This window comes from Crotalus tigris, unplaced genomic scaffold, assembly GCF_016545835.1.
Source record: "Crotalus tigris isolate CLP2741 ecotype Arizona unplaced genomic scaffold, ASM1654583v1 scf7180000024167.7108832, whole genome shotgun sequence".
In the NCBI taxonomy this organism is placed as follows: Eukaryota; Metazoa; Chordata; class Lepidosauria; order Squamata; family Viperidae; genus Crotalus; species Crotalus tigris.
Window position 1 is genome coordinate 558,055 of NW_024100417.1, and position 18,784 is coordinate 576,838.

An 18,784-nucleotide genomic window follows, 5' to 3' on the forward strand; every position below is an offset into this window, starting at 1 on the left:
TATTTATGACAGTTGCAATGTCCTGGGGTCATGTGATCACCTTTTGCAACCTTCTGACAAATAAAGTTAATGGAGAAGCCAGATTCACTTAACAGCCTTGATACTAAATTAACACCTGTGGTGACTCACTCAACTGTGGCAAGAAAGGTTGTAAAATGAGGCAAAACTCACTTAACAAATTCTCTTTTAACAACGAGGTTCAATTGTGGTCAAAGACTAGCTGTATTCTCTTTTCCTTGACCTCTTGAGAGAACACCCATTTCTCTTTGCACCATCATTGGTATTTCCATCCTCCGTACACATTATTCTATTAGTTTTGACTTACATTCCTGCTATTAGGTTTTATATCTCTACTGAAACAATTTGCAAAGGTGCGTGGAAGAAATGGAAAACCCTGTGCTATGTTCCTTCCTCTCTTTGCAGAGACAGACAAAGGGAGGGAGACACCAACAAGGTTCCTCACTCCATACAGGTACTATTTGCTCATTGCTGACACCAATATTTTCTTCTGAATTAATACTGGAGATGGCTTTCTGATAATAATCTAAGATTTATTTGGTCATTGAATTTCATAGGACACAACTTCTTTCGCAAAGCCTCATTTCCCATGTTTCTCTATGAGTCACTGTTTGCTTTGTGTCCTTTCATTAGAAGCAAAACAGATTCCCCTGTAAGTTAATTATTATGTATGGCTATATAAGATTTATTCAGTGATCCAGGTAGATGGATGGATAACAGTTTTTATCATCTGTCATCTTTGTCGCTTTGATAGAAAAAAAAACAGCAAGTACATTTTATTAATGTAACTTCTATATTGCTGACTCCTGAAGTCTTTTAATACTTAACATTTTTAAAAAATATATATATAAAACAACTTCAATCTTATTGGAGCATCCAAAGCAATATTTCTTTAAGAGCTCTTAAAAGTTTAAAGATTAACACATTTATTTCTGCATAAGCTTTCATGGACTACAATTATTTCATTGGGTGTACAGAGTGTTGCTTAGCTATTTTGCTTATTTTTTAAAAAATAAAACTGGTTTAAAAATTTGTCTGAAGTACATATCTAACTTTATGTTATATCTACTTTTGGTAGCTGTAATCAATAAAGTTTAAAGATTAAAGTTACAATAAAGTTCAAGAAATATTTGTTTTACTTGATTTCCTCTATTGCTGTGCTATTCTAGAAATTCTTCACATGGGTACTTCATGGTTTCATTTATTATTTCCAAAATGATTTTCAATCCTATACATAGTTATCAGCAAGTAAATTTAACCTGATAGTATGCTATTTATTTCTAGTTTCATGAGTGATTTTTAAAAAAGTTTTAATAAATAATCTTCAACAAATCCAAATATGTTGCAGAGAAATGAAATGTCCCACTGAAGATGTTAAAATACAGTATTTCCTTATAGAAATTGCTTCTAATAGAAGAGCTTGGAAAATAAATAATTTTCTTTTATGCTATTTTCTTATAAATGATAATAGAGTTTAAAAGTTTGATTCCACTTGCTGGGGAAAGGAATGTAAACACTTTGATTCAGTGGAAGACTATATTGCTGCTCTGCTCTTAAAATAAGCCCTTGAGCTGTGCTTTTTTGCCTTTGTTCCCTCATTGCTTCCTGCCACATCAAAAATAAAAAAAGCTACAGAACTGTCTCTTTAGAAATTGGGAAAGTCACAGTAGTAGATCATGTTGAATAGTATTTAGCATTTCCTTCAAAACTAAATACAGAATTAATCTTAAATATTTTTCTTCTTTCCTTTCTTCCTTTTCTCAGGATCCTGTGAATTTCAATGAGATGATCTGCTCTCAGCAGGAGGTGAAAATGGAATATATTCTGAATGAGGACAAAATGGATAGCTCTATACAACAGTAAGGATCAAAACACATCTATTAACAGCGTTTATATGAAGATAGGATAGAAGGGAAAGGAATAGTTTCCTGTATTGGTGGGGTCAGGAGCTTCTAAGGCAAGAATGAAGTGGCAGGTGTATTTAAGAACTTAAAACCCAATTTGAGTTCTGTCCCCCCCATTATCCATTACCTCGTGCTAGAGAACAAAGGAAAAAGCCATTCAGAATGTGCTATATAACAGACCAAAAAACCCTCAAAGAAAACTTCTTTTAATCTTCTGCAAAAGCGGATATCTACCTTCAGTACAGAAAATTATTACTTGATGATTTGGGCTCCAAACTTCTGACTACTACTGCTGCTGGTAAAAAGTAGAAGCCATTTCCTACCATACTAATAAAGGTAAATGCAGATATTCCTTGGTTAACAACCACTTGTTCAACAATCTTTTGAGGTTATTATAGCGCTGAACAAGTGGTAATTATGGCTGGTCCTCAAAGTCATGTGTTTGCCATTTGCGACTTTTCCTGCTGGTTCCCCACAAAGTCAATGGAGAAACCAGAAGGGATGACTGCAAGTTGCTTGGGGAAATCTCCTTCTCCTACATACCTTCTTCCAGCCTTTCAGCTCTTGAGCCTTGCAAGCCACTCCCACACCCTCCCACACAGTCCCTGAGCCTCATGTTGACATTGTGCTTCCCCAGCCATTCATGCACCCTCAGTCGTCATCTCTGAGCATTGTGCTTGCCTCATGCCTTCTCTGCCACTTGTTGTTATGTCCTGGACCGGCAGGCACAGGCTGCAGCGATTAGCCCGGGCAGACCATGTGGATGCCCGGGACAAGAAAGGCTGCAGCGATTGGCCCGGGCAGACCATGTGGATGCCCGGGCCAATCGCTGCAGCCTGTGCCTGCTGGCCCAGGACATAACACCTGTGCACCCTTGTGTGTCCTCTCCCACCTAGCAACAGTCACCCCAAACATCCCTGCACTTGTACCATGCCTCCTCTGCTACTCATACACCCCCTTGCTCCTTCTTCCACCTGACAGCAGACACTTACCTGCATACTGGCCTGCTTTTGAGCTACCTGGGACTTGTAGGCTTCCCTACAGGTTTCCCCACTGATTTTGGTTGTTGAAAACAGGCAGAAAGTTGTGAGTTGATGTCCCAAAGGTGCTTTTTTCATGAGGAAACTGGACTTCCTTGTTTTTCTTGAAGATGTTTTGCTTCTTATCCAAGAAGCTTCTTCAGCTCTGACTGGATGGTGGGGAATGGCAGGACAAGAGTATAAATCCTCCCATTCCCCACCAACTTTCAAGAAAAACAAAGTCCAGTTGCTTCATGAAAAAGCACCTTTGGGACAACCATGAACTGGATGACTGAGAATCTCCATAGATGCTTGCTTAATGCCCTAGGAACTTCACTTAATGATGTGCCAGGCATTGCCATTGCTAAGTGATGGGGTCATGTGACATTGCGCTTTACAGCTGAACAGAACAACTGCATTATTTGGCAATTGAAATTCTGGTCCCAATTGCCGTTGTCATTCAAGGACTTCCTTTACCATTATGGCAAGGTGGAGTTGAACCTGGACTCATTCAATAATGGGCAAGCTAAAATATATTTAATGCATGTAGGAACCCCATATTCCTGGTAGATAGTTTTGCATCACTAAAATTCAGTGAGCTTTAGGATCTGTGTCACTATGAGCAGTCATTTCTTTTTCTTTGTATTGTTAATGATGTGACAGGACATCTGATGATGTGACATCAATGACTGAACCTGATGTAGAAGCCAGTAGAAGAGTGATTTCCACTGAAGAAGACCCTTTGATAGAACCTTTTATAGATGAAGGTCAATTCTTTCCACAGGAACCTGCAGATCAAAATTCTTTGTTTAAAGAGTTGAATGAGGCTATTGCAGCACTGAGCAAAATGTCTGGATCCCATTATCAAGAAATAAATGATTTTGGTTTTCAACAACAAGAGTCCTTGGATCATATTAAACATCATGAAAATTTGCAACAAAATGTAATGCCTCTGTCTCCAATAAAAGGATGCTCAACAAACAATGCTATACAAAATAGAATTTCTGAAATGGCTAGTGATCAATCTATATCAGAAGCAGATCGTTTTAGAGAAGGACCAGTTCATGTAGAAGTCAAAGATCTGGAGATGAAGAAAGCTAACTTTTCTAAATTCAGAAAGGAAGTCATAACTATAGAGCCTACACTGAGAGAAAGGTTTGCTTCCATGATTCAGCCTTTTGTTTATTCAGATTTGGCAATACAGGTCAGTGACTACAAGAAAAGCCCAACAGAAAGTGGGACTCTAGTTTTAGAAGAGATAACTCAACCTGGACATAAGAAGAAAGTTTTAAAATATAATGATACCATTCAGGTCCCACAGCTATTCACTGATGAAGATGTGGCAAACCAGTATGCAAAAATGAAAATTCTAAATAGAAATGTATCACAGACTCAACTTCCTCTACTGAAAGATGTGCCATCAGAGTATTTTCTGTCCAATGAGGCTCTGCACAAATTACATACAGGGCATAATCCAAGCAGTCAATTACAGAATATGTTTGGACCAGGAATGCACACATAACTTTCTGAAAGGCTAGAGATGTACTCATTAGAAGATAGGAGAGAAGGATGGATTGGTCCATCTGAATGTAAGAAGAATCAAGAGGTCAGTGCAGAATTTAATGAAGAAACCAGTGTTAGAACAGAAGTTTGTGATTGCCAAATGAATAAAGAAACTTCTAAAGACACAGCTATTCTGTATTCTCATCCAGATCATTTTTATAATGTGCTATTTGTAGGAGACTCTAATGTTGGCAAAACTTCCTTTTTAAACAGGTTTCAAAATGATTCTTTTGAAGCAAAGGTGACTGCAACTATAGGTATGGATCACGTACTTGAAAATCATGCAATAAATGTATAGGTTTTTCTTTTTGAAAAGTCTTTTAGTTTAGTTTTAGTGGTTTATTTGTTTCTTTGATTTTGCTTTGACTTAGGCCTCTGTTAATAGGACTATCAGATTTGAGTTGCAGAAATCCAGATGAACAGTAAATGACAGCAAGTGTCATTTTAATGTAATATTATATTAATATCAGCAATAATAATAGTTGTTTTTATTGTTGTTCAAATATAACCCAAGAGGATACAAATAACTATTGGAATATAGAATAGTTGGAACTATTCTATAACAAAGCAGGATTTTTAAAAAAGAAAAGATACAAATTTTAAAGAAAAGATACAAATTAGCTATACGGAGCTAAACAACTCCTTGAATATCTTGAAGGAAAACAGATTTGGGGGGATTTTTTTAAAAAAACGGGCTCAGGTTGTACTTACAAAGAGGCAACTTTTTGAGTTGGAAGCCTTTGGTATGTACTGAATATTGCCAACTACTAATGCTGGCTCTATTTCCACCTCTTCCTACTGGCTCTGTCAGGGTGCCTTTTGGAGATAACTAGCTTTACGTATACTGGAGGTATGTTCTAACCAGTGTAGCCTTTTACAGTGTGCTGTATAAATAATGCAGAGACAATGTGACAAATTCCTTTTCTCCCGGTACTTGTGTTACTTAAGTTGGGCTTCTGATCAATAATGGAAAGCATTACTTTTTCTACTGTATGTCTAATGTTATTCCTTCCTGGTTTGATAATGGGACTGCACAACCATACTCTTAGCTGAACTATATACCCTTTTAAAGGAAAACATAGACAGGATATGTATCTTCTCCACATTACCTCATTTCTCCTGATGGGATTTTGCATAACCTTCCTTTTTTCCCTCTTTTTTATTGGTATAGTTAACATGAAAGAATATCCAAAGTCATTCTCTGCCTGCAAATGGCAATGCTAGGTAAAAAACCTTGCTTTTATTAATGCCTGCAAAATGACTGATCTTCAATATTCTACTCTTATCTGTAAAATTCCTGCTTGCATTCCTTGTTTTCTTTTGTCTGAGCCAGCTTGAGGCGTGACTTGAATTTTATTGTAAATGATTGCATTGTATTCTGTAGGAATGGACTATCGGATCAAAAACCTGTTTTTGGATAGCAGATGCTTTGCTTTACGTCTGTGGGACACAGCTGGGCAAGAAAGGTAGTATAAAGGCTGCAAAAATAAGGACAAAATATCGGGGAACTGACTTTGGACTATGCTCAAGACTGGTGTGATTAATGTTGATGAACAATGTTTGTTCCCAGAACTGCATGGCTTTATAACTGCATATTCTGTTATTGAAGGGAAAGTCCCATCGGCATATCATTCATGCAACCATTCACGTCATTTCAGCCACTGAGTGCAATTGCTTAATCAGATTGTAGCACCTCTGACAAAGGCTGTCTAACCTTTACATGAACATGTCATTAAAACATATTTGTTTTCCTGGGTAATTAGTTCCAATATTGAACTATCATTACCTTTTGAAGATTATGCTAACATTGTATCTAGTGGTGGGATTCAGCCAGTTTGCACCAGTTCGGCAGAACTGGTAGCTCATTTTTTGTCGCCCAGGCCCAGAATGGACTTCCAGAAGCAACATCCACACAGGAAACCGGTTGTTCACATATTTGAATCCCACCATTGATTGTATCTCACCAGTCTTTCAGTAATTTAAAGTCATTATTCTACATCTTTTATTGTGAGATAGAGGTTGAAAAGTGCAATGATAACTCCCTTATCTCAAGGATAAATGTACCCACTCCTCAGTCCCTTTTTGCAGCTAGTCCTCTGCTTAAGGACTGCTTGTTTAACAATGGTGCACATGATCTTGGATAAACTGACTAACAATCCGTCCTTGAAGTAACAACCATTACACCACCCTTGCGGTCCACACAACCTCAGTTCGGGTGCTTGGCAACTGGCATGCATTTATAACATTTGTCTTGTGGTCACAGCATTGTGATTTGCAAATTTCTCAGCTGGTTTCCAATAAGCAAAGTCAGTTCACTTAACGACTGGGTGATTGACTTAATGACTACATGATTTGGTTAACAACCACAGTGATTCGCTTAATGACCACAGTAAAAATGGTTATAAAATTGGATCTAGTCGTGTGATGATTTGATTAACAACCAAAATTTCAGTCTCCATTGTCATAAATTGAGGACTACCTATATAGGTTTCAAGGGCTTGATCATCCTTGTACTCTTATTTGTCACTATTTTGCTTTTTAAGAATCTTTGTTAAAGTGGGGTCTCCAGGAAATTGTTACGCACAATACTTATGAGCATTTACTGATCAGATGCCCTTCCTGATGCCACATAGAGTTCTCAGCAGATATTTTTTTCTTCGCGCCCTAGGAGAGAAATATCTGCCTCTACCTAGGATTGAACTCTCAACCTTCCGAATGGGAGGTGAGCATCTTTACCCCCAGGCCACCACGCTGCTCTATTTCTAACAATAATAACATATTAAATATATTAAACAACATATGTATGATAAATTTTAAGGTTTTTTATCATGCACAATCATGCACATGAATCAATATGTACAGTATGAACACACATATTTGTGAAAAATGACATGTTTCCTGACAGATATCACAGTGTCACCAAGCAGTTTTTCCGAAAGGCTGATGGAGTTGTTTTGATGTATGACATCACCTCAGAATACAGTTTTATAGACGTGCGGTACTGGTTGAATTGTGTCCAGGTAAGCAATAAACAGCTATATTCCACTATTGTTTAATCTCAGTTTTTTATTTTTGATCATGATGATTCTCAGAAATTTGAAACACTTTAGTTGGAAAAATGCTAGTTGGTGCTATATGTGGTTACATAGTCTGTTTCTGATAGTCTTTACTACTTTTATAAATACATTGAGGGTTGCAGTTCAATCTTTGTGATGTTACTCTAATGCTGTTTAAAGATTTAGCTAAAAGTATACCGCTGCTGCATAGATATATCAAAATCTTTTAAAAGCATAAATATTGGAAATTATTTTAGATAGATTGTGTTATTAAAATAGCCATGGAGCAGGGAGCAGGGTATTTTTTCAAAAGGCAACTGGACTTTTTTTTTTTACCTTGAGGAAACGTTTCGCTTCTCATTCAAGAAGCTTCTTCAATTTTGACTTCATTTGATGATGAAATTGAATGATTCAGTCAGAACTGAAGAAGTTTCTTGGATGAGAAGCAAAATGTTTTCCTCAAGGAAAAAACTAAATCTAGTTGCCTTTTCAAAAAGCACTTTTGAGATAACCATGACCTGGATGACTGAGAATCTCCACAGAAATCTGTATGTTATTTTATTTTTAGATGTGCGTTAAGGTGCTTCTGGATTATATTTTTATTCCTTGCCTTACAGAATTTTGCAGGGTATCAAAACATCCTCCTTAATCAGTAATCCTTCTGTATTTTCTTATCGCTTCAAAACTGAGAGTAGCTTATCTGATTCACTGCCATGAACAAACAAATATTTGTTGTTGTTAATTGCGAAGTCGTGTCCGACCCATCGCAACCCCATGGACAACGTTCCTCCAGGTCTTCCTGTCCTCTACCATCTTCTGGAGTCCATTTAAGTTCACACCTACTGCTTCAGTGACTCCATCCAGCCATCTCATTCTCTGTCGTCCCCTTCTTCTATTGCCCTCAATCTTTCCCAGCATTAGGCCCTTCTCCAGTGAGTCCTTCCTTCTCATTAGGTGGCCAAAGTATTTGAGTTTCAACTTCAGGATCTGGCCTTCTAAAGAGCAGTCGGGGTTGATCTCTTCTAGGACTGACAGGTTTGAACGCCTTGCAGTCCAAGGGACTCGCAGGAGTCTTCTCCAGCACCATAGTTCAAAGGCCTCAATTCTTTGGCGCTCAGCCTTTCTTATGGTCCAACTTTCACAGCCATACATTGCAACTGGGAAAACCATGGCCTGGACTATACGCACTTTTGTTGGCAGGGTGATGTCTCTGCTTTTTAGAATGCTGTCTAGATTTGCCATAGCTTTCCTCCCCAGGAGCAAGCGTCTTTTAATTTCTTGGCTGCAGTCCCCATCTGAGGTGATCTTGGAGCCCAGAAAAATAAAATCTGTCACTACCTCCATTTCTTCCCCATCTATTTGCCAGGAATTGAGAGGGCCGGATGCCATGATTTTGGTTTTCTTAATGTTGAGTTTCAAGCCAACTTTTGCACTCTCCTTCTTCACCCGCATCAAGAGGCTCTTTAGTTCCTCTTCACTTTCTGCCATTCGAGTGGTATCATCTGCATATCTTAGGTTGTTGATATTTCTCCCGGCAATCTTAATTCCAACTTTTGATTCATCTAGCCCTGCCTTTCTCATGGTGTGCTCTGCATATAAGTTAAATAGGCAGGGCACAGTATACAGCCTTGCCGGACTCCTTTTCCAATTTTGAACCAATCAGTGGTTCCGTGTTCAGTTCTCACTGTTGCTTCTTGACCCGCATATAGGTTTCTCAAGAGACAAATGAGATGGTCTGGTACTCCCATCTCTTTAAGAACTTGCCACAATTTGTTGTGATCCACACAATCAAAGGCTTTTGCATAGTCAATGAAGCAGAAGTAGATGTTTTTTCTGGAACTCCCTAGCTTTCTCCATGATCCAGCGTATGTTGGCAATTTGATCTCTAGTTCCTCTGCCTCTTCGAAATCCTGCCTGTACTTCTGGTAGTTCTCGATCCACATACTGCTGGAGTCTAGCTTGTAGGATTTTAAGCATAACTTTACTAGCATGTGAAATGAGTGCAATGGTGCGATAGTTTGAACATTCTTTGGCATTGCCTTTCTTTGGAATTGGAATGTAAACTGACCTTTTCCAATCCTGTGGCCACTGTTGAGTTTTCCAAATTTGCTGGCAAATTGAATGTAGCACTTTTACTGCATCGTCTTTTAAGATTTTGAATAGCTCAGCTGGAATACTGTCACCTCCACTAGCTTTGTTGTTGCTCAGATTTTCTAAGGCCCATTTCACTTCACATTCTAGGATGTCTGGTTCGAGGTCAGTGACCATCTCATTGTGGTTATCTGGGATGTTAAGCTCATTCTTGTATAGTTCTTCTGTGTAGTTTTGCCATCTCTTCTTAATCTCTTCTGCCTCTGTTAGGTCTCTGCCATTTTGGTCCTTTATCATGCCCATCTTTGCATGAAACGTTCCCTTCATATCTCCAATTTTCTTGAAGAGATCTCTGGTCCTCCCTGTTCTGTTGTTTTCTTCTATTTCTTTGCACTGTTCATTTAAGAAGGCATTCTTATCTCTTCTAGCTACTCTCTGGAATTCTGCATTCAATTGGGTGTATCTTTCTCTTTCTCCTTTGCCTTTCGCTTCCCTTCTTTCCTCAGCTATTTGCAAAGCTTCCTCAGACAGCCATTTTGCTTTCTTGCATTTCTTTTTCTTTGGGATGGTTTTAGTTGCTACCTCTTGTACAATGTTGCGAACTTCCATCCATAGTTCTTCAGGCACTCTGTCTATCAGATCTAATTCCTTAAATCTATTTGTCACCTCTACTGTATATTCATCAGGAATATGATTTAGTTCATACCTGAGTGGCCTAGTGCTTTTCCCTACTTTTTTCAATTTAAGCCTAAATTTTGCAACGAGAAGCTCATGATCTGAGCCACAGTCAGCTCCTGGTCTTGTTTTTACTGACTGTATAGAGCTTCTCCATCTTTGGCTGCAGAGCACATAGTCAATCTGATTTCTGTGTTGACCGTCTGGTGATGTCCATGTGTAGAGCCGTCTCTTGGGTTGTTGGAAAAGAGTGTTTGTTATGACCATCGTATTCTCTTGACAAAATTCTATTAGCCTGTGCCCTGCTTCATTTTGTACTCCAAGGCCAAACTTGCCTGTTATTCTGGTTATCTTTTGGCTTCCTACCTTAGCATTCCAATCCCCCATGATGATAAGGACATCATTTTTTGGTGTTAATTCTATAAGGTGCTGTAGGGCTTCATAGAACCGGTCAATTTCATCCTCTTCAGCACCAGTGGTTGGGGCATAGATTTGGACTACTGTGATATTGAATGGTTTGCCTTGGATTCGAATTGAGATCATTCTGTCATTTTGGGGATTGTATCCCAGTATTGCTTTTCCTATTCTTTTATTGACTATGAAGGCTACTCCATTTCTTCTGAGGGATTCTTGCCCACAGTAGTATACCTGATGGTCATCTGAGTTAAATTCACCCATTCCTGTCCATTTTAGTTCGCTGATTCCTAAGATGTCGATGTTCAGTCTTGTCATCTCTTTTTTGACTACGTCTGTCTTGCCTTGATTCATGGATCTTACATTCCAGGTTCCTATGGAGAAAAAATCTTTACAGCATCGGACTTTCCTTTCACCACCAGATATATCCACAGCTGAGCTTCCTTTCGGCTTTGGCCCAGTCGCTTCATTCTTTCTGGCGCTACTAGTACTAGCCCTCTGCTCTTCCCCAGTAGCATATTGGACACCTTCCAACCTGAGGGGCTCATCTTCCAGCGTCATATCTTTTTGCCTTTTAGTACTGTCCATGGGGTTTTCATGGCAAAGATACTGGAGTGGTTTGCCATTTCCTTCTCCAGTGGATCACATTTTGTCAGAACTCTCTGCTATAACCTGTCCATCTTGGGTGGCCCTGCATCGCATAGCTTATAGCTTCATTGAGTTATACAAGCCCCTTCGCCACGACAAGGCAGTAATCCATAAAGGGGAACAAATATTTAATACTCTTTAATTACTCAGGCTGAGTATGGGTAACGAGTGCTCCACTTTGGAATTAAAGGCACTTATCTCTTATATATTATATACATTCATGGAAACAAATAAAAAATAGAGTAAAATAAGAATTAAATTTCCTTTTAAAAAAACCTTTTACAATTCTAAAAATCAGGAGTAGGCAATAATTTTTGACCAAGAGCCACATTCATTTTTTTGGGAAAAGGCTGAAAGCCACCTTATTGGTGGGATAGTTTTACACATGGATATGTGAAACTTGGATATTATGGGAGTTGAGGCATTTTATTTGTGATAGTTCTTAAAACCATGAAATAACTATTTAAGGGCTTACATATTTTTGCGCTGTAAAATGGGAGTGCATTGTGCCTCAGTTTTTATCAGTCAAGATTTGAGGGTGCTGCAAGGGTGCTTGCAAGAACTCAAGTTGCCATCTTCAGTATACCTTATTGATGTTATTATGCACTTCACTGTATGTCTTATTAGTTTTTAAAGCATGGACATATTTTATCTGTAAGTTCTCCCTTTCATTATATTTTATATGTCTTTATGGTGGCTTCAGAATTTCATAATATACTGTATGGCAAGCTAGATATGTAGACAGAAGAACATATACTTCTCCCATAATTTCAAGGGGATTTCCAAATTCCCTTGAAATTATGTGAGTACTAGTGTTTTAGTACTATAGGTGGTAAAGATATTACATGGATCCAGAATTAGTCCACTAATATGCTATGTAACAGTTGATGTCCTAGCTGCTGCCATGGCTTAATTTGAACTACTACCATAGCTTATTCTGTGATGTTGTAGAAACTCAGTTGTTTGTTGAATAAACCTTGACTAAAGAAATCATAGCATAACATTATATGTAAAACCAGAACTAGCAGCTCTTATGCTTCTGCTTCCCCTTCATGAAGCTTTTTGGACCACATTGGGTTTCCCTTTTCTATCAATCAGCTTTATTTCAATCCTTGACCAATTCAAAAAGAAAAACAATTCTGAGACAGTAAATAAAAATAGCAACATAAGCAATAATTGTAAAATCGATGTGGTTAAAGTACAATGTATTTTACAAATGATAAAGCAAAACTTAGCTACATTCAGAGAAATACCATCACAGGCAATAATAACTATAAATATATTGAATCTGGGCAGTCTGGAAATCTGACTACTAGATAGATAGTGAAGCTATTAGCTGTAATAATTCTTTTGTACTCACAAATACTCATCAGCAAAAACATGTAGTTGTGAAACAAATCATTGACAATTATGCAATTAACCATTGTCAAAACAACTATTTGTAAATTAGCCATTGTTTTAAATGTTGTAAAAATTAGGCAATTAAAAGTAGATCTTCAATATTTTATATCTCCAAATAAATGAGCATACTATTTCTTTTAATGGTTAGGAAACTTAATCCCAATAGATTTTATTTTTTTACCGTTGAAAGATTTAACAACACATTTTGATTTCATTTAATATTTGAAGAAATCTGTGTTTCCTCATAGGAAGGAGCTGGAGCTGGAGTCGTTGTCCTTCTGCTTGGTAACAAAATGGACTGTAGTGTGGAAAGGAGAGTATCTGTAGACAATGGAGCATACTTGGCTAAGGTACACTCCTCGCTTTTCTCTTATCATTTTAATTATTTTTCCACTGATAGTAAAAATAATCTGATGCAATCCGGAAACATTTGCCATTAATTTAATAAAATATAAATAAAATATTAATTTAATAAAATATTAATACAATGTTTAATAAGTTATTTAACAAAATGTTAAATTAATTATAAGAAACTAGTTCAAATGCTAGCCTAATCCTTTTATATTCACTTGTCCAAGACTTACTCTCTGCAGGAAGAAATAGAAAAAAAATAATAGTATAAGCTTATGTTGATAACACACTAAAACAGGCTACAAAAGCTAAAAAGGAGGGTGGGAAGCTTCATTGGCATTTGTACCTGTATTTCATTGACATTGGCAGGTGGGTTCATTTCAATCAAATTACTTGCCTTTTTTTTTTTTTGACTCAAGTTCTCTACGTCAATCCATCCAAAACAAAAATAGAAACATTTGACAATGTCCAGTGTGATATTCCATCTTCCAGATAAAATAGCAAGACTGAAAATTGGATTCAGTTTTGGGGTTAAAGTGTAAAATTTGTCAATTAAAAAAAACGTGATCCTTGTCACCATTGTCTCTTACAATTTTGTGCCAGGTGTATGGACTTCCATTTTATGAATGCAGTGCTGCTTCAGGCTACAATGTTACAGAATCCATAGTACAGTTAGTCAGGTGAGTAATCAGTGCCAGCTCTTACTTAGATTATGACAGGAAAAACTCATACAACTCATACCGAAACCTACAGCAACAGAGATCTTTCTAAGTAGTGAATGAATTAATGAAACTGTCAAGCGCAAAAAATCAGGAAACGATGAATGAATAAAAGTTTATTGCATGCTAACTACAGAATCTTAACTACTAATGGTCAAGGCAAATTAGTGGCAGATAAGAGTCAACAGAATTCAAGGTGGGCTGGACTTCCTTCTCTTGTGGATGTGAAGGGACTCAAGACTGATGACATGCTTGACCCCCTCCCTCGGGCTCAGTCTGGTCATCTCCTACTGAAACTTTGTTGAATATTCATTGTGGATGTCAATTATACCCATAATGTCAAGACTGACTAAAGCTGGACTATTTTTTATTTAAGGGGAGAATGTGTGTGAATTTGGTACTGTGTAAGTTTTGTTTAAGAGACTGTGTGAAAGAGACCTGTTACTTCAAATGGTCTCAGAAGTTTTGGAAAATCTTTAGGAGTATGCAAAACAATATACAGACTATTTGCTTCTGTATTTATAATAGGTTGATGAAAACTCAGGAAAACCAATTAAAAAAGAAGGCTCTAGACTTGCCAGTGCAACTTAAAAATAAAAGAAGTTGTTGTTTATAAAGTGGAAAAGACTAATGACTGTTGATCCTTGTGTCCACTGTGTGATTGTATATATTGTTTGCCCTCTTGAATTTGGATTGAATCCAACTTGTATAGTTTAGGAAGTTTAGCCACTTGGATGAAAATTGAGGATGGTCATCACTTTACAGATTTCAGACTTTGAGTTACTCTGGATCCCTGACCTGTTCCTTCCAGTAGAGAATCTCAAATTGTTCTCCATTGGAAATTTGCCAAGTAGTTATGAAATTAACTTTATTTCCCCTGCTTTTAGTCATCTAATTCAATAGATGTGGCTTAGGATATGTGATTTCTATAATAATGCTACAGGTCATTGACATTGCTCCTTAAATATATATTTGTTAAGAGACAATTATCTGTGCTCTGCTGTAGTGGCTAACATGTTCAGTGCCAGTGCTGGGGGAAAATGTTTATTTCATATGAGCTTTGCACATGTTTTGGACTGTAGAAAAATAAAAAATACTGAAAGAAATAATGGAAGATATTTTGCACTTTGAGATTGGATGAGGGAACCACTTGTAATTCTTCACATAGCCACAATATTTCACATATTTTGCTGTGTTGCCTCCCACTCCATCCCCGTTTATATCTATCTGTTTCTGTTCACACTGAGGAAATTCCAAAGTGCCTCCTGAAGTTACTGTATGCTACCTAATAGAAAGGCTTAGCCTCATATGCATCTTACCGAACTTTTTCAAGCTTGGCAGCTTTAAGATGAGCGGACTTCAATTCTCAGAATTTTCAGCCAGCTTGCTGAGAATTGAAGTCCACCCATTTAAAACTGCCAAATTTGAGAAACACCAACATGTATTATCTTTAATTAAGCTCCCCTCCCTCCCCCCCTCTAATACAAAGTTTCTTCTGATTATTAATATAATTTGGTGGCTCTTCTATGATTTCATACTGATGGTAAAGAAGATTTTAATGTGGACAATCATCTCTCTTGCTTATTATTCTATTCTGCATGTCATATAATGTATATTTTTCTGTTTATGACATCCTTGTGCTGACAAATATTGGCATAAGAATAATACAGTATGCAAGTATTGTATTGCCATTAATGTATGCTATTTCTTTTACACTGTACTAATTTCATTTCTAAGTATAAGATATCCATTTACTGCTGTAGTTCATATATCTTTAAATAAAGTACTTATCCTTAATATACAGTTCAGTTTCTTCTCTCCATAGAATTTTACTGACATGCAGAGGGGGAGGGGGGGAGGGGAGAAACATGCACATTTATTCTACTCTTGCCGTTGTGTTTTAATTTGTTGCCTGCTATTAGTGTCCTCAGGATATGGCCAGAACAGTTAACATGGTGGCCACAAATGGTGAATTCAAAGCTCTTATTTCCTAGGGATTCTTGGGCATTTGTATAGCAGTTTTCTTGCAGTTTTATGGAAGCAGATTGCATTGTTTTCTTTATGATTTTTAACATTTGCTTTCCAGCCTGCTTACCAGAGAAGTTCCTAGGGACCTGGGACTTGAGAGTAGCAAAGTTGGTCAGTGTGGCCATCAGTTATTGGCAAAAAGCAAAGCAGAATGTAATCTGTGATCCATTATCAGAAATGAGCTCTTGGCCATTAGTAATAATCCTAGATAAATTCATCAATATCGGACCTAATTATTCAACTTCTGTTTCATTTTGATTGATTTGAAACATCTGCCAAATCATTTACCTAAAATAATTCCAAATAATTTACATTCTTGAAAGATTTTTCATTAAAAAACCATAACAATTGGAAAGATATTTAGTAAATTAAAACACCTTGGTGAAATTAGTGGAGTTTTGCCTGGGATTAAAAACAACTAGATTGGTGTGAACATTGGCCAGTCTCAAGGAGAGGGCCATTAAAACATATCTTTTCTGTAGAACTTTGGGGGCAGAAGAGATATCAGAAATACAGATAGTTCTCAAATTATGACCAAAATTGAGCTCAAAATTTCTGTTGCTAAGTGAGATAATTGTTAAGTGTTTCCCCCCTTATTTTATGATCTTTCTTGCCACATTTGTTAAGCGAATCATTGCAGTTGTTAAGATAGTAACATGTTTGTTAAGTAAACCTGGCTTCCCCATTAACTTTGCTTGTCAGAAGGCCACAAAAGGTGATCACATGATTCCAGGACACTATAACTGTCATAAATGTGAACCAGTTATCAAGCATCCAAATTTTGATCATGTGACCATAGGGATGTTGCAAGGATTGTAAGTGTGGAAAACAGTCATAAGTCAATTTTTTCAGTGACGTAACTTCAAAGTCACTAAATGAATTGTTGTAAGTTGAGGGCTACCTGTAGACTCCTTTGGTTATCAACTTTTTGAGTGTCCCTTAGGTTCCAGATTTATTTTGACATTTAATTACAACATTCTGTTTTGTGTATTATTAATCTTTTTACTCATACAGGCCTGTGGGATTGGACTGGCACACACAAAGGGAACAAATAAATGAATGGTTCCCCACCCAAAAGGTAGCTTGCCCTCATAATGGTCCACTTATTTTGGATAAGACTTGCTCTGTTGACCTCTAGATGTGTTTGGCTACACATCTTTATGCAAGGCCTTGCTAAAAGGCAATTTGAGGGCTTTTGGCCAAAACATCCAATGGGTAGCTATGGGGAAGCCTGAAGGCAAGATGATGTGATAGATATTGCCAAGTCTCCAATTTCCAGACAAAAAGGGATTTAAAATTAATTTGTTTAGATAATATTGAATAGCCATAATTGAACAGAATTATGTTTACTGAGACACAAGCAGAACATTAAAATGTTGTTTTAATTTTTGGTGAATCATCTATTAAGCAAAGATACTCTTTGCTCATTTCTTTGTGTATTTTCTCTACCATCTGTAAATAATCCTGAATGCACGGAAGAAGGATTTCAAGAAAACTGCCAGTTGTGTACTTTCTTACTTCAGATATCAAATCGCTACAACAAAAACACATTTTTATGATCAACCCTGTTTGAAATGTCTCCACCAGATGGCAGCAACACAATTTAAAATTCATCACTTGTGTTAAGTTTGGGCCAATTTGAATTTGTTCCAGAATTTAAATCTTTATAGTAATTTGAAAATCAACAATAAAATGAGATCCTAATTAAAACAGCTATTTTAAAAGCAAGTTGGACTAATAATAAGAAAAATGTATACTGATAATGAATCATCTCACAAATGAGTGAAATGACAGTGACAAAATTCAGATAAGTGTGATAATTGAAACAATAAATTGTATCTCATACGTTGCATTTTGAGTTTCATTTCAATTGAATCTATGGCCAAAAGTTAAAGTTTCATGCAACCCAGCAAAAAAAAAAAAAAAAAAAAAAAAACCCTTAAGAAAAAATACTGAGTACCAGGTCTCTAAAATATTGTATTACTGATTTATATACATGTTATAGTATCTATATGTTGCAAATTTCTTTCAGAAGATCCAGGCAGCATACATAATGTTCCCTCGGTTTTTTCCTATAACTAGGGTAGGTGGCTGACCCAAAGTGACCTAGTGGTTTCTGTAGCTAAGGATGAACTTAGTCCAGTGACGGCGAACCTTTTAGAGACTGAGTGCCAAAACTGCAACCCAAAACCCACTTATGCATCGTCAAGTGCCGGGTGGATGTGGCCCATTGGCTGGGTGTGGCCAATTGGGTGGGCATGGCTGCAGTGGTAACGGCAGTCTGGGTGGGACTAAAAAGTTCAATCAATCAATTCCGACTTTGCAAGATCTTTTTTTTTCCTGCAAGAAGTTGAAATTGACTGAACCTTTTTTTTTTTTTTTGCACACAGAGGTGGAGGCCTAAAGCGAAAAGGTTTTATAAAACCCAGCTGAATGCCTAGGACTGGGCGATGGCATGCATGCCCACAGAGAAGGCTCTGAGTGACGAATTTTGTTGAACGTTTAATTCTTATCCAACCAACCATTTTAACATGCATGCCACACTGACTTGCTATTCTATGTTAAGGCTTTCAATGGAAGGTTTACAATGAAGAAATTCAAGACCCCCAAACTAGAATGAAAACAAATGAAAGATTAAGGCTTTAAAAGAAGGGGAGAGACAAAACTGGAAAGTGGCTAAATGGAAATATATTATTCATAAAGCAGTGTACAGAATTAGAATTTAGGATAAAGCAGTTGGTGGCATTGTCATATTGTCTATTAGTATATTTGAATTTATTTTTTAAAAAAATATGCTAGGGAATGTTAAAATTATTTGTAAAATTTCCAAAGAATGGAAAGAAAAATGGTGCATTTTTATATTTTAACCCTATACAGTACAAGAGGGAAGGATTTGG

At 37.0% G+C, this 18,784-nt stretch overlaps 1 protein-coding gene across 9 annotated transcripts in view; it reads left to right on the plus strand.

The window, feature by feature from the left end:
* Positions 1 to 15,651, plus strand: part of RAB44 (RAB44, member RAS oncogene family) — a 31,182-nt gene extending 15,531 nt beyond the window's left edge. For 3 of the 9 annotated variants that reach the window (XR_005554280.1, XR_005554285.1, XR_005554286.1), the window contains 5 exons: positions 340 to 472; positions 1,783 to 1,877; positions 3,605 to 4,547; positions 4,718 to 7,524; positions 13,038 to 13,070. Coding sequence is in view for 2 of the 9 variants with exons in the window: in XM_039323205.1 (XP_039179139.1) it covers positions 340 to 472; positions 1,783 to 1,877; positions 3,605 to 4,463 (1,087 nt within the window). In the remaining 7 variants the exon portion in view is untranslated. Of the gene's footprint in view, positions 1 to 339; positions 473 to 1,782; positions 1,878 to 3,604; positions 4,609 to 4,717; positions 7,525 to 13,037; positions 13,140 to 13,743; positions 13,821 to 14,387 lie in introns of those variants that run through there. The other 6 variants (XM_039323206.1, XR_005554284.1, XR_005554281.1 and 3 more) reach the window with 6 other exon arrangements.
* Positions 15,652 to 18,784: the final 3,133 nt, after the last annotated feature.